The following is a 23,742-nucleotide window of genomic DNA, read 5'->3' on the forward strand; positions in this document are numbered from 1 at the left end:
TGGAGGTACATGCTAAAATATGTACATATGAAATCATAAATAGAATTTCTGTAATAAGAATGGAGATGTGGGAACAAGAGCATAGGGAACCACCAGAGAAGCCCACATGCAATTGAGACAGGCCCCCAGTAAACGGCCTGCAAGGGACTGAATCCTAACAAACACCTGAGCGAGATCAGAACAAGACCTCACCCCACAGCTCCCAAGCCAAGCCTTCAAATGACACTGGGGCTCTAGCTGACAAGACTGACTGCAAGCATATGAGAGATGCTGAGCCAGAGACAGCCAACAAAGGTGGGTCCAGATTCTGGATCCACAGAATCTATGAGACAATAAATGCTTGCTGTTAAAGAGCACAGGGGACTACACATAAGGGCTATGGGTTGAAAATGGATGCAACTGAGTGATGGATACACTTAGGTTCATTATACCTTCATATATGTTTGAACTCATCTAAAATACAAAAGGGAAAGAAAGAAATATCTCACAAATTAAATCACACATGTGTGTGTTAAAAGCTAACATGTAATTTTAAAAAATGCTTTCCAAAATGCTATAGCAATACTTTCTATTACTATCAAAAACAAATTAAATCAAACATAGTTGCTTTAAAACTGTTTAAACACCTTTAGGTAGCCAGTTATAATCTAGAAGTGCAGTGAAAACTTCTGAAGAACTTACTTGGTGTGAAAGCAAATCTGTGCTTGCATAATTCACAGTATTCTTTTCGACTGTGTTTCAGCCACTGAACTAAGCTGCAATTACAAACATATTCATAAGTATAATATTTATGACAAGGAAATTTTCAGGTTTCACTGAAAACTAATATTGCTTTACTAAAGTTTTACATATCACAGAGCTTTCACGATTTTAAATTCGAGTATCTTTAATTTTTTTTTATCACTGATGCCCTCGAAGAGTACAGAATTATAATAAAGATAAAAAAACACGAGTTTCTACTACTAAAAAGCAACTGAGATTAAACTGAACAATTAATGTAAACTGTAATCTCCTCAAAGACACTGAATATAAAAAGAATCTCCAAGCATCAGCATCAGTTCTAACACTGGTTTAATAACACTGCTGCCTGGTGGCCAGGCCTATCACTAATTGGCTGGCTGGGCCACCGAGAAGTTAACCTTTCTATGCTTCAGTTTTCTCATGCGAATGACAGTAATACTCCAACCTCGCAGTTCTGTTGTAAGGATTAAATGAGCTAAAATGTACAGAAGCACTGAGTATTCCCTGACACAAAGCATTTCCTCAATGTAAGCTATAACCATCCTAAGCAAAACCAGAAAATCGTAATACTCCCCATGAACATATAAGCTCCCCACAGCAGAAACAAACAAATGGGCAAAAGACAATATACCAAAATGACATGGCTTGGTAATAAGCAATAGGGATAATCTCCAAACATAGTAAAAAATTTTTTTAAATATCTAGTTACAGAAAAAGTCATTGAAACAGTTCCCTTTATTATACAGATGACAAAAGTGAAGCTCAGGCAAAAATTTTCCAAAAGGATGACTCACCATTCTTGATGGATAAACTTAATACTGCCAGTACACACACAAGGATGATAAAGAGGTTTCTCAGGTGTTCCTTCTGACCGACACACTCTACATATGTCTATTAATGAAAAAAGAAAAACTGAATTATTTTGGTTATAATTTATGAAAAATAGACCACCAAAGACTAAAATAGTGCTTGTCAAAGTAAGACTCTGTCACTACATAAAACATCATTAACATCATGGAGAACTGAAAAGGGTGATCAAGATGATAATCAAATATATCTGAAACTTAAAATCCCTATTATATAGAAAGGTCAATTGTTTCTTTGTATCAGAGTTCTGTAAATAAATAAAAATTGAAAATGACAGAAACAGTGGTTTTCTTTAAAACTGCATGGTGCTTAGTCGGTCAGTCGTGACACCTCTTTGCAACCCAACAGACTATAACTATCCAGGCTCCTCTGTCCATGGAATTCTCCAGGCAAGAAGACTGGAGTGTGTTGCCACGCCCTTCTCCAGGGGACCTTAGTGACTCCAGGATCGAACCCAGGTCTCCTGGCATTGCAGGCGGATTCTTTACCGTCTGAGCCACCAGGGAAGCTCTAAAACTGCACACCCTCATAATTAACAGACTATAGATAGAAATAAGCAAAAATCAATCACATTCTTCTCCTAACACTTTAAAGTCCTAAGTCCAGTCCTAAGTTTAAACTTCACAAAAACGTTACCTCAGGACTTATAGAAACAGCAGTGAGTGGCCCTGGGGACAACCCTCCACTAGAGGGAGACACTGTAACAGACACACACACAATCAGGGTGTGGAGGGGGCACCCCAAGACCACGAAGGCCAGAGAGAAACAGCCAGAGGCCGCCTTAAGCAGAAACTATTGTGGCTCAGCTGGTAAAGAATCCGCCTGCAATGTGGGAGACATGGGTTCGATCCCTGGGTTGGGAAGATCTCCTGGAGAAGGGAAAGGCTACCCACTCCGGTATTTTGGCCTGGAGAATTCCATGGACTGTACAGTCCTGCTAAGTCACTTCAGTCGTGTCGAACTCTGTGCAACCCCATAGACGGGAGCCCACCAGGCTCCCCGTCCCTGGGATTCTTCAGGCAAGAACGCTGGAGTGGGTTGCCATTTCCTTCTCCAATGCATGAAAGTGAAAAGTGAAAGTGAAGTCGCTCAATCGTGTCCGACCCTCAGCGACCCCATGGACTGCAGCCCACCAGGCTCCTCCGTCCATAGGATTTTCAAGGCAAGAGTACTGGAGTGGGGTGCCATTACCTTCTCCGACTGTACAGTCCAAGGGATCGCAAAGAGTCAGACACAACTGAGTGACTTTCATCTTCATCATGGGAGTGCAAGGATACGGGTCTGCCGCCAGAGGGCAGCAGCTCCTCCTCACACTCCTGCCCCAAGTGGTTCTAACTGCACCGCTGTCAGTCTGCCTGGGGTGGTGGGTGACATGCAGAGGACTGAAAGCGCGCCATCAAGCTCTCTCGTTCATTAATGTGGTCCTTCCGCAGGACCACCTACCAAAACCTGGTAGTGACTTTCATTTAGAACGGCTTCTCAGCGAACCACCAAGGCCAAATACCAACCCCAAGGTGGGAATGTGAAGGGCAACGGGCAGTGTGAACAAGGGGCAGGGACTTGATGTAAACTTCTGATCTACTCTCTTACAGGGAATTCCTCATTAATGAGTTAACAACTGCAACCCAGAGCCTACCTCTAACGGATTTAATAATGAAATCTCCAGCACCCGTCCGACTGGAAGCACACATGCTGAGCAGTGTGGTGTGGTTCTGGCCACTTAAGGGCATCACAGACTTGTGACTGCTCAATCTTGGGCAACTAAACAATATTTGTTGAAGTTAAGGCTATCAAGCGCTTGGGGTAACCTATGGTTAGCACACTAGTCTCCCTGTTATCTACAAACCAGACAAATCACTCCAGGAAGACAGAAAAGCCACTCACCACCACCCAGGAAAAAGCTATCAAAAGTGTCAATCCTGGTTCCCATGGAGTCTAGAGTTATCTGAATTGTACCAAATTAAGCACAGATTGCACCACTGTGCCTTTAAATTTCAGTTCTAGAACCAGACACTGCAGCTACCATCATGGGAAGGACTTTGCTTTCCGGTAAGCTACCCGCACATTACCGGAAATAACGCTGGCAGTCGGCATCGTTTATGGAGAGACAATGTGGGATCAGAATCTCTTTGAACCTCCTTTTTACACCTTCATCCTTAATTAATAAAAACATCCATGGCAACAGCTTTCACTCTGGTCCGTTTTGCATCAATCTAAGACTCTGAGCTCTAGCGGTGCAGTAGGAACGTCCCAGCCATTGCGTCTAATCGGCCTCCGCAAAGTTCCAACACAAAACAGAACCACGGTCCCATGCCATGATTTCCAGCGGCAGTGTGCAGGCAGCTCCCACACGTCAGCCCAGGGAAACCGGGCTAGGAGCCAGGAGGTCGAGAAGCAGGGCGTGGGGATAGGGGCGGAGGCTCCCCATCCGTAAACCCAGGCGGCAGATCACACGGTATTTTAACTGCGCCGAACTCAACACCCTACCATTGAAGCTGGAGATTACCTTGGCTGCTTCCCTCATAGCTCAGTCAGTAAACAATCTGCCTGCAATGCATTTCCTTCTCAGGGAAGATCCCCTAGAGAAGGAAATGGCAATCCACTCCAGTACTCTTGCCTGGAGAATTCCAGAGACAGAGGAGCCTGGTACAGTCCATGGAGTCACAAGAGTTGGATACGAGTTAGTAACTAAACCACCACCACCTCGGCTGCAGGTACTAGACTTGCCATGCAATGGATCCACCTTAAAGAATTTTAAGTGGACTCATTCCAATTACCAGACCTTCAGAGACCAGTTCTGTTTTTCATCACTGCCTCTCCACCCTTGGGTTTAGAGTAACAAGTCTGCTACCCCTTGGCTGGGATAGTCCATTACCAGGCTTCCTCTATGGAACCAAATCTGGGTTCCTCATCACCCAATTCCCAGTTGCCCTGGTCAGCACAACTTAACAGGGCCACAGGACATGCCCTCCTGGTGACCTAGAATCATCAGAGCTGAGCTGCGGATGCCCACGGGCGTGGGTGAGTTCTAGAATGGCCACGGTTCTGCAGGTAGAAGCCAAACCTGCACTCAAAGTCCTTCGCTATGTCAGGGTTGGTACCAGCAGAAATGCTTAGACCTCTGTGGATTAACTTTAGAGACAGGCATATGCCACCACAAGATCCCCCACTTACGGGGAGTCTGAGTACAAGTGTGGGCGGGCAGGTACAGTCACAGGGCAAGTAGTTCCACCTCTTCCTGTCTCTCCCCCAGCACTCAAGCGGCCCCGGGGGCAGGAAGTAGGGCGCAGCAGAGACAGTGTGGCAGGCAGGACACAGGGCAGAGGGAAGCAGTGGCAACACCGCTGGCCTCCCGTCGCCCTGGCAGCCAGCAGTTATGCGGCGAAGGACTGGGGTTGGGCCAGGGAGAGCCTCTGTTGGCACACTTGGCCAGCGGAACGCAGGGAGGTAACGTGCGGACCACCACCAAGGAGCGGGCAAACGTCTGTCGGTCAGCCTGACTCCTCCTAGATACGCACGCGGAGGCCCCTATGGCTCGCGGGCGCTGCGGGCGGGAATACCACGGAGACTGCGGGGTGCGCCCATCCACCACTGGGGCACCACAGTCCCCCACACTCCACAGGACGGCCGCAAGGGGCAGGCAGGGCTGGAGTTGAGCGCGATTGGGAAGACTGGATCTCCATTACATCCAGACACTGATTTTCAGAAGATTCCACCCTTCTAAAGGACAAACCAAGGAACACAAAACTAAGCAAACATAACAAATCTAAATCAAGCCCCAGAGCTCTGCTCAACAGAGTCTACAGTACAGAACTGGGACTCACTGGGGCCCTGCAAGGTCAAAACTATCTCCGCTCTAACACGGAGAGTCTTCTCTCACTGTCTTGCCTGTGTACAGTGGCAGGTTTCCAAAGACTACAGAACACAACTGTTTGAATGTAGCTGCTTCCCACTAAACCAAACATTTAAAAGATATGCAAATATAAAACAAATCCACTCTTCTCACCAATATTCTGGCTTTAAAATATATGGTTATTTTCGTGAAGAAAAATGTATATTAACACATAATGAGTGTGTTAAGTGAATAAAAATTTCTAAATGTTTTTATTCTCTTATATGGCAAATAAAAAGTTCTTCTGAGTCTTTCAGAAGAGTTTATGGGAATCCTGAGACCAAAAAAGTTTGAGGACCACCGCCCTATATAATTTTTTTCCCCACAGTAAAATTGACAGTAAACTATGACTCTCTCAAAATACACACGTACACAATATTATTATTTTATCAGAGACTTCACAAGCTCCACTGATTATATAAAAGGAAAGAAAAGGGAATATTTAGGCTTCTAAATCATCTTGTTTTAGAATCATGTAACTCTTTTACATAATAATAAAAGTGAAAATCAAACAAAGTAGAAAATAAGCCAAAAACAAATGAACCTGTGTATATCAAGCTTAATCACAGATAATAATTATTTTAGAGACTTGATAACATGATCATACATCCCTAGTAGGCTATATCCAAAGACAAAAGGGACTATAGAGATAACCTAAAGAGAATTCAGTAATCATCATGTTAATAGCAATAATACTGACAGGCATTTTTATTTTTTTAATTATTTATTTTTTTGGCTGCACCAAACAGCATGTGGGGTCTTAGTCCCCCAACCAGGGATAGAACCTGTGCCCCCTGCAGAGGAAGTGTGGAGTCTTAAGCACTGGGTTGCCAGGGAAGCCCCTTGACAGGCCTTTTAAAACTTGGGAGGATAAAGACAGTAAGCAGTATGATAGTGGTATTATGGTTAGTTTTTTTAATAAGTTACTATCTCTTAGAATACATAAGCATTTACTGATGAAAAGATATCATATTTGGGATTTCCTTTAAAACAATCCAAAAGAAGTGTGGGGAAGCAAGAGGGAAAGAGTTGAGATAAAAGAACTGTCAGCCGTGCTTGTGTCTGTTGAATCTAGATGCTGGCAATATGATGGCTTACTACATTGATCTATTTGTGAGAATTTTAAATTTATGTAATTAAACTTTTAAACTATATAAATCAAAGGTTAAACATGCAATTTGGAAATATCATGCTGCTGCTAAGTCGCATCAGCCGTGTCCGACTCTGTGCGACCCCGTAGACAGCAGCCCAACGGGCTCCTCTGTCCCTGGGAGTCTCCAGGCAAGAACACTGGAGTGGGTTGCCATTTCCTTCTCCAATGCATGAAAGTGAAAAGGGAAAGTGAAGTCGCTCAGCCATGTCCGACTCTTTGCGACCCCATGGACTGCAGCCCACCAGGCTCCTCCATCCATGGGATTTTCCAGGCAAGAGTACTAGAGTGGGTTGCCATTGCCTTCTCCGTGAAAATACCATACCTGAACTTCTATTTTACTAAACACTACCAAGTCCAATTTTATCACGAAGTTCTTTAGTAGAGGGACTTACCATGTGGTTTATTTAATATACACACACAAATGTAAAAACTTTTGTTAGCAATTTTCCTATTTTAGTGATCATGTTTTTAAAAATGTGTTAGGGGATTTCCCTGGTAGTTCAGTGGTTATGATTTGGAGCTCCTAATGCAGGGGACATGGATTCAATCCCTGGTCAGGAAACTAGAATTTCATATGCCACACAGCAAGGCCAAAATCAAATGTGTTCAAACTTCACTGTCTATATCCTCATCAGGGAAAGAAAGCAGAATAAGATCTAAATAATCTGTCTCAACATTCCTAAAGGTCTATTTCTATGAGACCAACAATCCAATTCTAATTTAAAACCATGTAATCTAAATGACTCTAAAAAGAATTTGATCCAAGAAATAATATCACAAATCTCTTCTGTAGTACTGACGCTTTGTCTTTTCCCACATGATAAAGTTGTGACTACATGAGTTTTGTTCAAGCATACTTTCTGTATGAATATTTCCCTAAATGGAAAAGCAAAGATTGTTCCTCTAAATCAACCAGAATGGTGATAAGCCTCAGCTATACAACACTTTATGGCAAACACTGACTGTTCAGTAGGCCCCGAGCCACACACCTGATCAGCTGTGGCTTATCCCCTTTATCAGACAGAATGTGGTCCACTGGAGAAGGGTATGGCAAACCACTTCAGTATTCTTGCCTTGAGAACCCCATGAACAGTATGAAAAGGCAAAATGATAGGATACTGAAAGAGGAACTCCCCAGGTCAGTAGGGGCCCAATATGCTACTGGAGATCAGTGGAGAAATAACTCCAGGAAGAATGAAGGGATGGAGCCAAAGCAAAAAGAATACCTAGCTGTGGATGTGACTAGTGATAGAAGCAGGGTCTGATGCTGTAAAGAGCAATATTGCATAGGAACCTGGAATGTCAGGTCCATGAATCAAGGCAAATTGGAAGTGGTCAAACAAGAGATGGCAAGAGTGAATGTCGACATTCTAGGAATCAGCGAACTCAAATGGACTGGAATGGGTGAATTTAGCTCAGATGACCATTATATCTACTACTGCAGGCAGGAATCCCTCAGAAGAAATGGAATAGCCATCATGGTCAACAGAAGAGTCCGAAATGCAGTACTTGGATGCAATCTCAAAAACAACAGAATGATCTCTGTTCGTTTCCAAGGCAAACCATTCAATATCACAGTAATCCAAGTCTATGCCCCAACCAGTAACGCTGAAGAAGCTGAAGTTGAATGGTTCTATGAAGACCTACAAGACCTTTTAGAACTAACACCCAAAAAAGATGTCCTTTTCATTATAGGGGACTGGAATGCAAAAGTAGGAAGTCAAGAAACACCTGGAGTAACAGGCAAATTTGGCCTTGGAATACAGAATGAAGCAGGGCAAAGACTAATAGAGTTTTGCCAAGAAAATGCACTGGTCATAGCAAACACCCTCTTCCAAGAACACAAGAGAAGACTCTATACATGGACATCACCAGATGGTCAACACCGAAATCAGATTGATTATATTCTTTGCAGCCAAAGATGGAGAAGCTCTATACAGTAAACAAAAAAAAGACCAGGAGCTGACTGTGGCTGACCATGAACTCCTTATTGCCAAATTCAGACTTAAATTGAAGAAAGTAGGGAAAACCACTAGACCATTCAGGTATGACCTAAATCAAATCCCTTATGATTATACAGTGGAAGTGAGAAACAGATTTAAGGGCCTAGATCTGATAGATAGAGTGCCTGATGAACTATGGAATGAGGCTCATGACAATCTACAGGAGACAGGGATAAATACAATCCCCATGAACAAGAAATGCAAAAAAAGCAAAATGGCTGTCTGGGCACCCCTTACAAATAGCTGTGAAAAGAAGAGAAGCGAAAAGCAAAGGAGAAAAGGAAAGATATAAACATCTGAATGCACAGTTCCAAAGAATAGCAAGGAGAGATAAGAAAGCCTTCTTCAGCGATCAATGCAAAGAAATAGAGGAAAACAACAGAATGGGAAAGACTAGAGATCTCTTCAAGAAAATCAGAGATACCAAAGGAACATTTCATGCAAAGATGGTCTTGATAAAGGACAGAAATGGTATGGACCTAACAGAAGCAGAAGATATTAAGAAGAAACGGCAAGAATACACAGAAGAACTGTACAAAAAGATCTTCATGACCCAGATAATCACGATGGTGTGATCACTGACCTAGAGCCAGACATCCTGGAATGTGAAGTCAAGTGGGCCTTAGAAAGCATCACTACGAACAAAGCTAGTGGAGGTGATGGAATTCCAGTTGAGCTATTCCAAATCCTCAAAGATGATGCTGTGAAAGTGCTGCACTCAATACGCCAGCAAATTTGGAAAACTCAGCAGTGGCCACAGGACTGGAAAAGGTCAGTTTTCATTCCAATCCCAAAGAAAGGCAATGTCAAAGAATGCTCAAACTACCACACAATTTGCACTCATCTCACATGCTAGTAAAGTAATGCTCAAAATTCTCCAAGCCAGGCTTCAGCAATATGTGAACCGTGAACTTCCTGATGTTCTAGCTGGCTTTAGAAAAGGCAGAGGAACCAGAGACCAAATTGCCAACATCCGCTGGATCATGGAAAAAGCAAGAGAGTTCCAGAAAAACATCTATTTCTGCTTTATTGACTATGCCAAAGCCTTTGACTGTGTGGATCACAATAAACTGTGGAAAATTCTTCAAGAGATGGGAATACCAGACCACCTGACCTGCCTCTTGAGAAATCTGTATGCAGGTCAGGAAGCAACAGTTAGAACTGGACATGGAACAACAGACTGGTTCCAAATAGGAAAAGGAGTATGTCAAGGCTGTATACTGTCACCCTGCTTATTTAACTTATATGCAGAGTACATCATGAGAAACGCTGGACTGGAAGAAACACAAGCTGGAATCAAGATTGCCGGGAGAAATATCAATAACCTCAGATATGCAGATGACACCACCCTTATGGCAGAAAGTGAAGAGGAACTCAAAAGCCTCTTGATGAAGGTGAAAGTGGAGAGTGAAAAAGTTGGCTTAAAGCTGAACATTCAGAAAACGAAGATCATGGCATCTGGTCCCATCACTTCATGAGGAATAAATGGGGAAACAGTGGAAACAGTGTCAGACTTTATTTTTCTGGGCTCCAACATCACTGCAGATGGTGACTGCAGCCATGAAATTAAAAGATGCTTGCTCCTGGGAAGCAAAGTTATGACCAACCTAGATAGCATATTCAAAAGCAGAGACATGACTTTGCCAACAAAGGTTCGTCTAGTCAAGGCTATGGTTTTTCCTGTGGTCATGTGTGGATGTGAGAGTTGGACTGTGAAGAAGGCTGAGCACCGAAGAATTGATGCTTTTGAACTGTGGTGTTGGAGAAGACTCTCGAGAGTCCCTTGGACTGCAAGGAGATCCAACCAGTCCATTCTGAAGGAGATCAGCCCTGGGATTTCTTTGGAAGGAATGATGCTAAAGCTGAAACTCCAGTACTCTGGCCACCTCATGCAAAGAGTTGACTCATTGGAAAAGACTCTGATGCTGGGAGGGATTGGGGGCAAGAGAAGAAGGGGATTACAGAGGATGAGACGGCTAGATGGCATCACTGACTCGATGGACGTGAGTCTGAGTGAACTCCGGGAGTTGGTGATGGACAGGGAGGCCTGGTGTGCTGCGATTCATGGGGTCGCAAAGAGTCGGACACGACTGAGCGACTGATCTGATCTGATCCCCTTTATCAGTACCTCCCTGGTGGCTCAGACGGTAGAGTGTCTGTCTACAATGCGGGAGACCCAGGTTCAATCCCTGGTTTGGGAAGATCCCTGGAGAAGGAAATGGCAATCCACTCCAGTACTATTGCCTAGAAAATCCCATGGACAGAGGAGCCTTGCAGGCTACAGTCCACGGGGTCGCAAAGAGTCAGATTCGACTGAGTGAACTGGAGGCCAAGAAAAGCTGCCTAAGAGCTAGGCTGCGCTTGGTCTATATCCTCAACTAAGTTCCTTCGCTAGTCTGTGCGCATGGAGTAGAAGGCATGGAAGCTTCTTCCCTGCCAATCCATATTTCAGCAGAAAAACCTGAAACAAAGCAAGGTCATGGCCAAACATTTATTCTGGAAAAATAGATAAGAGCTATTAACAGTTGCTACTTTGCAGGGATCACAGTTGGGGAAAGAAGTTCTTTCCTTAATTTACATGGGTATGCTGCCTATAGTACACCTCTACCTCAGTATCCGTGGATGGATTGCTTCCAGGAGCCCCCACATGCGGCAAAACTCCAGGGCACTCAAGTCCCAAAGTCAGCCCTCCACATCTGCAAGTTCTGTCTGCATCCACGGATTCAAGCAAAGGCGCGTGAAAATTTTGATCTGCAGTTGGTTGAATTTATAGACATGAAACCCACGAACAGGGATGAGGGGCAACACCATATAATTACTGGAAGAAATGTGCATAAAAGGGGACCCAAGTAGTTCAAGCCACTGTTGTTTCAGGATCAACTGCATATATTTGTGTATGTGTCCATATATAATGGACATGAATTCGAGCAAACTCCAGAAGACAGGGAAAGACAGGGAAGCCTGGAGTGCTGGAGTCCATGGGGTCGCAGAGAGTTGGACACAACTTAGCAACTGAACAGCAACAACACAAAATGATGTTGAGTGATAAAGAACCCCAGACACAAAAAGTTACTTACTCTTTGTAATTCCAAATGTAAAAAAATACAAAAATGTGAAAAACACATATCACTAGAAAATCAGGATAAAGTTTCCTCCTAGAGAAAGACAGCAGTAAAGACTAGAAAGGAATGGAAAGTTCTAGATCAAGATAAAATAGTCTTCTCCCTATTCCTCCTGCCAAGGACAGCTAAAAACACAGGATATTATATACGAAACACACATAAGAAGACTAAAGAGTGAAGCAAAGGCAGACCAGCAAAAGGAGCTGGGGCCCCAAGGAACTACAGACACAGCAGTGAGTAGTGAGTTCTCTGGGTTTGTGTTTTGCCTTAAGTAGCCTGGAGTAGTCAGTTCTTCGCATCAGGAAGCCAAAGTATTAGAGTTTCAGCTTCAGCATCAGTCCTTCCAATGAATATTCAGGACTGATTTCCTTTAGGATGGACTGGTTGGATCTCATTAGAAAAGACCCTGATGCTGAGAAAGATTGAGGGCGGGAAAAGAAGGGGACGACAGAGGATGAGATGGTTGAATGGCGTCACTGACTTGATGGACATGAGCTTGAATTAAGTTCTGGGAGTTGGTGATGGACAGGGAGACCAGACCTGGCGTCCTGCAGTCCATGGATCACAAAGAGTCAGACACAACTGAGTGACTGAAATGAACTGAGCCTGAACTAGAGATTAAGGTGGAGAAGCTGGCAACCTAGAAACAATAACGAGAGCAGACCAAAAAAAGTCCCCACGAAAACCTGCTCCCTCTAGCCAAAGGACCAGTAAAGGGGCAACTCAGTAAGCCAGAAAACTTTATAGACAATAACTGCTGCTGTAATCCAGCCAAACAGTACAAAAAAAATTTCAACCCTACCACTGCCTCTGACACCAAGGACAAGTGGGGAGCAGACGGAGATCAGCTAACTCCAGTTCTAAACTAACCCAACGATATCAAGCAAGTTTATGAAGAAATGAGGATTACAACAGAGCCCCAAATTCCAAAGGAGAACTTTTCAACTTTATCATGCATACCTCAGTTATATGATCAAGTTTTCTAGAATGTTTTATTTTTTCATCAGATCAAATCAGTCGCTCAGAGGTGTCTGACTCTTTGCGATCCCATGAATCGCAGCACACCAGGCCTCCCTGTCCATCACCAACTCCCGAAGTCCACCCAGACTCACGTCCATCGAGTCAGTGATGCCATCCAGCCATCTCATCCTCTGTCGTCCCCTTCTCCTCCTGCCCCCAATCCCTCCCAGCATCAGAGTCTTTTCCAATGAGTCAACTCTTCGCATGAGGTGGCCAGAGTACTGGAGTGTCAGCTTTAGCATCATTCCTTCCAAAGAAATCCCAGGGCTGATCTCCTTCAGAATGGACTGGTTGGATCTCCTTGCAGTCCAAGGGACTCTCGAGAGTCTTCTCCAACACCACAGTTCAAAAGCATCAATTCTTCAGCGCTCAGCCTTCTTCACAGTCCAACTCTCACATCCACACATGACCACAGGAAAAACCATAGCCTTGACTAGACGAACCTTTGTTGGCAAAGTCATGTCTCTGCTTTTGAATATGCTATCTAGGTTGGTCATAACTTTCCTTCCCAGGACCAAGCGTCTTTTAATTTCATGGCTGCAGTCACCATCTGCAGTGATTTTGGAGCCCAGAAAAATAAAGTCTGACACTGTTTCCACTGTTTCCCCATTTATTCCCCATGAAGTGATGGGACCAGATGCCATGATCTTCATTTTCTGAATGTTCAGCTTTAAGCCAACTTTTTCACTCTCCACTTTCACCTTCATCAAGATGCTTTTGAGTTCCTCTTCACTTTCTGCCATAAGGGTGGTGTCATCTGCATATCTGAGGTTATTGATATTTCTCCCGGCAATCTTGATTCCAGCTTGTGTTTCTTCCAGTCCAGCGTTTCTCATGATGTACTCTGCATATAAGTTATATAAACAGGGTGACAATATACAATCTTGACGAACTCCTTTTCCTATTTGGAACCAGTCTGTTGTTCCATGTCCAGTTCTAACTGTTGCTTCCTGACCTGCATACAGATTTCTCAAGAGGCAGGTCAGGTGGTCTGGTATTCCCATCTCTTTCAGAATTTTCCACAGTTTATTGTGATCCACACAGTCAAAGGCTTTGGCATAGTCAATAAAGCAGAAATAGATGTTTTTCTGGAACTCTCTTGCTTTTTCCATGATCCAGCGGATGTTGGCAATTTGATCTCTGGTTCCTCGGCCTTTTCTAAAACCAGCTAGAACATCAGGAAGTTCACGGTTCACATATTGCTGAAGCCTGGCTTGGAGAATTTTGAGCATTACTTTACTAGCATGTGAGATGAGTGCAATTGTGCGGTAGTTTGAGCATTCTTTGGCATTGCTTTTCTTTGGGATTGGAATGAAAACTGATCTTTTCCAGTCCTGTGGCCAAATTTTATTAACATTAAATTTTTCATAATTTAATGTTAATATCCTACATATCTCTGCTTTCTCCCCTCCAACTTTATTTTCTTGCATTTGAATGGTAGATTGCTCCGTCTAATAAAAACACACTGCATTACTAAATATAAGGACAAAAATAACTTGTATAATAGCTAATTAAGTAGTTTTATTACTAGTAAAGCTAGATTATTTCCACATTCTGCCATGTTCTTTTTCTCTGTGAATTATTCAAGTCCTTCGTCCAGCTTACTAATTGGTGTCTTAACGATAGAAAATAATCCAAAAAGTTTCAGCAAAAGATTTGAACAGCTGCTTCTTATGCTAACCTAAAGAAGTTAGCATCATGAAAGCAATGCAAACATCATTAAGGAAATTCAAATTAAAATCACATTAAGTTGTTGGTAACTGTACAACAATGTGCCTATATTTAATGTCACTGAATTACACACTTAAAAATGGTTAGGATGGTAACTCTTGTTATGTATGTTTTTCCACATTTAAAAAATGTTTAAACCACAGTAAAGTACCACGGACTTCCCTGGTGGTTCAGCAGTAAAGAACCCGTCTGCCAATGCAGGACACACAGGTTTGATCCCTGGTCTGGAAGATCCCCTGGAGAAGGAATTGGCAACCGACTCCAGTATTCTTGCTTAGGAAATCCCATGGACAGAGGAGCCTGGCGGGGGCTATAGTCCAAGGGGTTGCAAAAGAGTCAGACATGACTAAGTGACTAAACAACAAGATACCACTATATACCTGTTAAAATGACAAAACCAAAAACATATATACCCTTATCATACACTCAGTAATCCTATTCCTAGGTATTTGACCTAGTAAAGTGAGAGCTTATGTTCACACAGAAATCTATGTAAATTTCATGTGTAATTCTGCCAAACTTGAAACAAGCAACCCCAAAATCCCACAACTGGGGCATGGATAAACTGTGGCACATTCCTACAATAGAATACCACTCAGCAATTTAAAAAAAAGATAAGACTACTGATATATGCAACAATGTGAATAAATCTCAAATGCATTCAGTGGACAGAAATCAGACTCAAACAGCTACATACTGTTTAATTCCATTTATAACATTCTGGAAAAGGCAAAACTATTGGGGTGGTGCACAAGTAATTGCGGTTTTTGCATTGTTGAAATTTGCTGTTTGATGCTGGAATACATTCTTAAATGTGGTTACATTATACATCATTCTAATGCACATTTCTTGGGTTTTCTTTTTTTTTTTTTGCTAATGACATTACTTGCTGTTTATTTTATATTTATTTTAGACTATAGAGATGATGTTAGACAAAAAGCAAATTCGAGCTATCTTCTTATTTGAGTACAAAATGGGTCATAAGGCAGAGGAGAGAACTCACAACATCAACAACGCATTTGGCTCAGGAACTGCTAATGAATGTACAGTGCAGTGGTGGTTCAAGAAGTTTTGCGAAAGAGATGACAGCCTTAAAGATGAGGAGTGTAGCGGCCAGCCACCGGAGGGTGACAACAACTGAGAGTCGTCATTGAAAATGATCCTCTTACAACTACACAAGAAATTGCCCAAGAAATCAACGTCAACATTCTACACTCGTTTGGCATTTGAAGCAAACTGGAAAGGTGAAAAACGTTGCTGCCTCATAAGCTGAGCAAAAATCAAAAAATAATTATCATTTTGAAGAGTCATCTTCTCTTATCCTACACAACAACAAGGAATCATTCCTCGATCAGATTGTGATATGTGATGAAAGGTGGATTTTATATGACAATTGGCGATGACCAGCTCAGCGGCTGGTCCAAGAAGCTCCAAAGCACTTCCCAAAGCCAAACTTGCACCAAAAAAGAGTCATAGTCGCTGTTTGGTGGTCTGCTGCCCATATGATACCCTACAGCTTTCTGAATCTCGGCATAACCCTTACATCTGAGACATATGCTCAGCAAAGCAATGAGAAGCACCAAAAACTGCAAGGCCTGAAACCAATATTAGTCAACAGAAAGGGCCCAATTCTTTTCCATGACAATGCCCAACCGCATGTTGCACAACCAACACTTCAAAAGCTGAAGGAATTGAGCTATAAAATTTTGCCTCATCCACCATGTTTACCTGACCTCTGGCCAACCAACTACCACTTCTTCAAGCACCTCAACAACTTTTTGTAGGAAAAATGCTTCCACAACCAGCAGGAGAAAGAAAATGCTTTCCAAGAGTTTGCTGAATCACGAAGCATGGACTTTTATGCTACAAGAATAAACAAGCACCTCCCACTGGCAAAAAACATGTTGATTATAATGGTTCCTATTTTGATTAATAAAGATATGTTTGAGCCTAATTATAATGATTTGAAATTCAAGGTCTGAAACCACAATTACATTTGCACCAACCTAATATATAGACAGAAACAGATGAGTGGTTCCAGGGTCTGGAGGTAGAGTTGACCATAAAAAGGCATGGAGATATTTTGAGTAGTGAAAGAAGTATTCTATATCTTCTTGATTGTGGTGGCTACATGACTGCATGCATTTGTCAAAAACTCACAGACATTAAATAAGGTAAATTTTACTTTAATTATACTTGGGGGGGAAAAAAGATCAAAAGATTTTCTACAGTAGTGACTAAACAGATGTAGGAGTCAAGAACAGGTAATGAGAAACGAGAAACAGGAAACGAGAAAAGGTAATGACATGGAAAAAAATTGGTTCTCTCTCTAAAATGTGGTCTAATGAAGTTGTAGAGTGAAACGTATGGCAGTGAGCACATTTACTCCATCCAACCATGTTGCAAGGGACTGTGGGAATCATCAGTGCTGGTCATCAAATGTTTCCGGCATTCTACTTCCTGGGTCTGTGGTGGGACTGCACTTCCCTGTCACCTCTGAAACCCTACATGGACATGTGACCTGCTATGGGCAATGCAATATGAGGTCTAGTGATGGGCATCACTTCTAGACAGAAGGCTTTGGGCACCGATGAACACACTCTATCACACTCCATGCTCCTGCCTCATGGACTGTGGAATCAAAAACACGGTCTCCCATCTAGATCTCCAGGTGATCCAACTTAGGACCATTTTGAGATGTGATGTCAGTGAGAAACGTCAACCTTTTGTTGGTTTTAAGCTGCTCAGGTTTGGGGGTAGTTTGTGACTAAGACATAAATTAACCTTTCCTTTTTTATAAAGGATCTTAGCAGATTCACAAAACTAAAACAAGCATAACTACCACCAACAGAGAAATTCAAAGAAAACTCTTTCCACCATCTTTCCATGCTCTCAAGAGCATTAACAATGCTGAAAAGAAAGACCAAAACTAGGTCCTTATCAGGCTATGCTCCCAAGTCATCATCTGGTTTCTGACTGTGATGATGAAGCATGCTTACACTGGTGAATTTCCAATCACTGATGATCACAGGGCTGGGAAAATTACAGTGAATCTCACAGGCAAGTTAACAAGTGTGGAGTGACCAGCCCTAGATTTGGAAGTGCAATTTGAAAACCTAGAAAATGGCAAAATAACCTACTTCCATTCTGTTAGCTTGGTTTCATTGTCCTGACCACCTCAAGTGGCATGAGGACCATGAAGAAACAAGACAAAAACACACAGGAGAGAAATCCTGGAATTTCTTTCCTAAAGGAGTTTAACACGTGCAAATAAAATGCCTCAAAGGGGAAAGGGGGGGCAGGGAGGGAGTCAATGAATAATCTATTTTGTTTAGTAGGATCAATTCCACCACCTGAAACTTCAACAGAATAACAAGGCCAACGGTACAAAAGGAGAGCTAAGTGTACAAAAGATGCAGCCTGAGGCCCTTCACTAAAAATGAAAAGTGGTGGAGTAAAGCTCCATCAAATTTACATGCAGTAAAATTACAAATCTTGTTCAGGCCAAAGTAAAATCAATGCACTTTGCTGGTTATGAACACAAACCTACTTAGAAATCAAAGCTCTGCAAACCTACCTAGGAAAAAAAAAGCTCTTAGTGGTTTTCAAGGGCAAACTTCTGTTAAATCCTGTAGCAACTTTTGTTGCTTAGTTTGTTTGCTTATTTGAATATTTAGTATCTTCACAAAATGAAATCAACCCTGAATATTCATTAGGAGGACTGATGCTGAAGCTCCAATACTTTGCCCACCTGATGCAAAGAGTCGACTCACTGGAAAAGACCCTGATGCTAGGAAAGATTTATGGCAGGAGGAGAAGGGGACAACAGAGGACAAGATGGTTGGATGGCATAATCAACTCAATGGACATGAGTTTGAGCAAACTCTGCGAGACGGTGAAGGACAGGGAAGACTGGTGTGCTGCAGTCCATGAGGTCGCAAAGAGTCAGACACAACTGAGCGACTGAACAAGTATCTTCACAAAGCATAACTTTTGAAAGTTTCTAGCCCAGTACCTAGCTCAATTAAGGTACTCTGAATGAAACCTTCAAATCCTGAGTGACTGAGCAAGGAGACAGCCTAGGAGATGAAAGAGAGAGGGAAAGCCCAATAGTGTGAGGTTACCAAGTCAGCACCCATTTAGGGCTAGCCCATCCCTTCTCTTTTTTAGCCAACAATCCAGTTCACCACATACATTCTAAGCATCTATTCTAAGGAAAAATACAGATCAACTCATAGCTTTGGGTACATCCTAACTCTTAAACCACTGTACCCCGAAAGCTCTTTAAGACTTCAAAAAGTTTCCACTTTCCTTCTGGTGATAAACGAGTGATAATTTTAATAAGCAATGGTTTAATATACTTTATTTTTTAGAACAGATTACATTTACAGAAAATGTGGGAAGACAGTACAATGTTTTCACATACCCAGTACCCCTATTACTAACATCCTCAGTACCCCTATTACTAACATCCTACATTAGGATGTTACACTTCTATTACATTAAGGTGTTACTTTTATGACACTTAGTGAACCCATACTGATACACTATCATCAACTAAAGTCAACAATCTATTCAGATTTCCTTGATCTTTACCTAAAGTGATTTTTCTGTTCCAGAATCCACATTACATTTAGTTGTCATGTCTCCTTAGGCTCCTCTTAGCTCTGGCAGTTTCTCAGACTTTGCTTGTCTTTGACAACTTTTATCATTTCAAGGAGTATTACAAGATGCCCTTCTATCAGAATTTGTTTACGGTTTTTGCTCATGATTAGAGTGGAGCTATATTTTGGGAAGGAAAATCTCACAGGCAGAGTGCCATTTCATCACATAATATAGAGGATACATATTAACAACATGATTTGTATGACTGCTAAAGTTGACGCTGATTCACTTGGTTGCAGTAACAAGGGATTTTCAGTATCTGATTATCGACAAAAATCTTATAATTAGCAGCTATGATTACAGTAAACAATTATTGAAAAGTATTACTCAGGACTTCCCTGGCAGTCAAGTGATTAAGATTCCACGCTTCCAATATGCAGGGGGTGTGGGTTCCATCCCTGGTTGGGGAAATCCCACATGTCTCTTGGCAGGGCCACAATACTCAAAATATTACAGCCAAGATCAGGAGTGTGGCTACATAAACTGTGGTACATTCAGTACTTGGAATGTCTATAGTCCCTTAAAAACAGCAAATTTAACAACTATTTGACAATATAGAAAAAAATGCATAATATTAAATAAGCAAAGCACAGATTTAAAAAATGAATACACACTGTTCTTCCAACTAGGTAAGAAACCTAAACAGCCTAAAAGAGAAAAGACACACAAATGACAGCCACTAAAGTGGGTTAGATGAGAATATGGGTGATTTTCTTCTCCTCCTTCCCTAGTTTCTACTGTTTCATTGCTACTTTTACAACTATAAGAAAAAAAATTGAACTAAAATTTTGTGGAAAACACTTCCTTTTTGACTGCGGAAGTATATATACATATACATACTTTTTAAATGTGGATTTGGTAATTAGGCCTTGAAAATTTTAAATTCCAATTTAAATTGGATTTAAAATTCCAATCCATATATCCCAAAGCTTAGTTATTTCTTATCCTTTCAGATTACAGGTCATTACAAAATTAACATTCACCTGCACTACTGCTCCTAGAAGCCCAAAAACTAGTTTCCAGCCTGAAAACTACTACTAGACTTGAGTTACCTTCTGTGGGTGAGACGCTCTTCTGTGGGACCAGAGACGGAGGGAAGGGGCACCGCCGTTTTCTACTTCTGGCTTTGCCCAGCAGTGGGCAAATTCAAGTTCAGCAGCAGAGGCAGTAACTCCCAAGTGTCAGCAGGAGTGTGCCAAGTATCAGTCTGATTCCTCTCAGCTCCAAACGTACCCTTCAGTACTACTTGTTCAGTAATAAGAGATGGACTCTTTTAAAAAAACAGTTCTCAGAAAAGGATTTGTCAGTAGAGGGTGCTGGAGGGACAACACAGGAGGCCTGGAGCATGCCTGCTCCTGCTGCACTCTCAGTGGGTTTGCCAGCTTCTCACAGCCCCACTGATAAGACCTCAACACACTTCAGGCCTTGCACCCACAGCGGTACCCTAACTCTCTGTGCATGTCTAGCCATCCACCAACCTTGGGTTTCCTGCATGCGCCCTGGGGCAGGGGGGGGCGAGGGGGGGTGGGGGGAGGTGGTGTTACCTGCTCACCCAGAAACTGTGGGCTAGCTCTGGCTTGGACAACTCCGTACTTCTCCAATGCAGTCTGAACCACAGCTGTGAGGAAGAGTCCCACCCCTCCCAAGTCTTCCTACCTGCACTTTGCCTCAGGCCCAGCCACACCCTTTACAGCAGTCCTGGCATCTTTATAATTATTCTCTTACCACAGCTTAATAATTCTTTCAACTTCCTCTAATTAAGTTACTGTGTTTTCAGTCTCCTCACTGAATACAAAATAAAAAGAAAAAAGAAGATTTAAAGAACCAAGTGAAAAGTTTAAGAACTGAAAAATACAGGGAGTCTAGGCTCATTCTTGGGCTCAGGCTCAACAGCAATGATTGTCTCAAGAAAAAGCACTTGGATTATTCTTTGGTATGACCAGTTGGAACTGCTTTTACGCCACTGAAACACCATTTTTACTATGGAAGGAAAAAAAAAGCCTGACAGACAACAGTTACTCAGGCAGGTATGTGGCAAGTACTGTCACAAAAGAATGAAGTGAGTCTAAGAACCAAAGAAACCAACTGACAATATTTGCTGCCAATGACAAAACTTTCAAGCAAAGATTAGGATTTTAGAAAACCTATTTCCACCACAATAAGCATGACAGTTTCCCAAATATCTAAAGCCCTTCTGAGATAAGTGGTGTCCTTAATCAATGTGACTTTTATATTATACAGGAAACATGTCAACATTTGGAAGATTTGCATAACTTGATCCAATAGCTACCAAATGATCAATACATGATGATACAAAGTCATGCGTAAGTAAAAGACAATGGATTTTTTAAAACAGCTTTACTGAGGGATAACTGACATACAATCAGATGCACTTAGAGGATACCACTTGATATGCTTGACACTGGTAAAACTGTCACCACATTCGAGATAATGACAGATCCATCACCACCAGAATTAACTCAGGCCCCTTTGTAATCCTCCTTCATCTCTCATCCTTCTCTCACCCATCTCATTCCCTCTGAACTGACTGTTCTCCACAGCACATATAACCATCTTGTCTTGTCGTATAATTTATTACGTTTATTTTCTGTTCTCCCTTCCTCCTTTACCAAGCCGAAGACAAGATCGCAGGCTCTATGAAAAAAGGGATTTTGTCTATTTTGCTACCCACCTACCCCAGGTGCATAAAATAGTGCCTGGCTTGTAACAGCTGCTCAGTAAGCACTTGTCAAATAACTGCATGTATGCCTGGCCATGGGCATGCCAAAGCAGTGACAGCTGATTTGTGGCAAAAACAATGAAGCAGACATTACTGGAAACAGATAAAAGACCATGTGGTTCCAGAAAGACAGTAACTAGCTGTCTGCTTCTGACAACTTCTTATCCTTTGAACTCACTGCTTCCAAATCTAAGTCATCTCAAGGTTTTGCCATACTACAGAACACGATCAATATGACACACTTCAGCTTCATCCCTTCCCAATGAATACAATTCACAAAGCATTAAGAACAATTGCTTTGGCAGTCCATGAAAAACTGCTGATAAGATTTTATATTATGTTTTGCTAGTTTGAGCAGTAATTTAGGAAAATGAAAAAGAAAAATGTCAGCTCTATGTATCACTGGGCTGAAATAAGAGCACTCTACTATGCCAAAATGTTTAATATCTTAATGAGAGTTTCATACATCAATACTTGCTTGCAACATCAATTCCAATATTGCAGTGCTTTTACTTTTTAAAAGTACATACCCTTTGGCAAAGGACAGCATTTTTTCTTTGAAACTGATAACCTCAGTGCATTGCAGAATCAGACTCCTGACAAAATGAGAAAGATATAAGATCTTCTCAAGCTCTGACATTTACAGATTTAATGAGAGAGCAGTTTACCTACCTAACAGAATGTCTTTCAAAAGTGGAATCAATTCTCAAACCCTGCCCCTGCATTACCAACTAGGTTTACATAATATTCTAAATGCTATATTGTCATTTCAACTTTTATAACATCTTCACTAGGAGTATATTTTGTCTCAAGAAACTACTTTCTTTGCTCACCCCTTTGCAACTCATTTGTTAATATTTTACCATGAAATTACAAAATTCAGTCTCATCTTCAGGCTCCTCTTCTAAATCTAGGCTTTTTGCTATTTACACCACATCTGCAATTACTTTCTCCACTGAAGTCTCGAACCCCTCAAAATCAACAAGGGTTGGAACCAAACTCTTCTAAATTCCTGTTGACATTGATGTTTTTACCTCTTCCTGTGAATCATAAATGTTCTCTTTTAAAATTTTTTATTTATTCTTTTAATTGAATGATGGTTGATTTACAATGTTGTTCTAGTATCACAAATGTTCTTAATGGCATCTACAATGGTGAACCCTTTCCATAATGTCTTCAATTTACTTTGTCCAGATCCATCAAAGGAATCATTATCTCCATGTCAGCTTGCTGAAGCCACAGAGGATGAGATGATTAGATAACATCACCAACTCAATGGACATGAATGAGGGCAAACTCCAGGAGACAGTGAAGGACAGGGGAGTCTGGCATGCTGCAGTCCACGGAGTTGCAAAGAGTAAGACGTGCCTTTACAACTGAACAACAAATGGCAGCTATAAGCTTAAGAAATTTCTTCTTAAATAATAAGACTTTGATTTTCCAAGTCAAAATTATTAGTACTTTTTGATCCACTGGCTACAGAATGGATTCTGTTTGTCAGCAGGTATGAAAACAACATTCATCTCACTGCACATCTCCATCAGAACTCTTTGGTGATCAGGTACACTGTCAATGAGCAGTAACATTTTTAAAGGAATCTTTTTTTTTTTCTGAGCAGTAGGTCTCAGCAGTGGGTTTAAAATATTCTGAAAACCATGTCGTAAACAGATGTGCTGTCATCTAGGCCTTGTTGTTCCATTTACAGAGCACAGGCAGAGTAGAATTAGCATAATTCTTAAGAGCCCTAGGATTTTCAGAATAGTAAATGAGCAACAGCTTCAACTTAAAATGACATCAGCCCCTAACAC

At 41.8% G+C, this 23,742-nt stretch overlaps 1 protein-coding gene across 4 annotated transcripts in view; it reads right to left on the reverse strand.

The window, feature by feature from the left end:
* MARCHF6 (membrane associated ring-CH-type finger 6) overlaps positions 1–23,742 on the reverse strand; it is an 86,970-nt gene that overhangs the window by 58,747 nt on the left and 4,481 nt on the right. For all 4 annotated transcript variants that reach the window (XM_061393875.1, XM_061393872.1, XM_061393874.1 and 1 more), the window contains exons 2-3: positions 1,536–1,632; positions 682–755 (exon numbers count right to left, since the gene is read on the reverse strand). In XM_061393875.1, coding sequence (XP_061249859.1) covers positions 682–755; positions 1,536–1,632 — 171 coding nt within the window. The remainder of the gene's footprint in view (positions 1–681; positions 756–1,535; positions 1,633–23,742) is intronic.

This window comes from Bos javanicus, chromosome 20 (assembly GCF_032452875.1).
Source record: "Bos javanicus breed banteng chromosome 20, ARS-OSU_banteng_1.0, whole genome shotgun sequence".
Classification (NCBI taxonomy): Eukaryota; Metazoa; Chordata; class Mammalia; order Artiodactyla; family Bovidae; genus Bos; species Bos javanicus.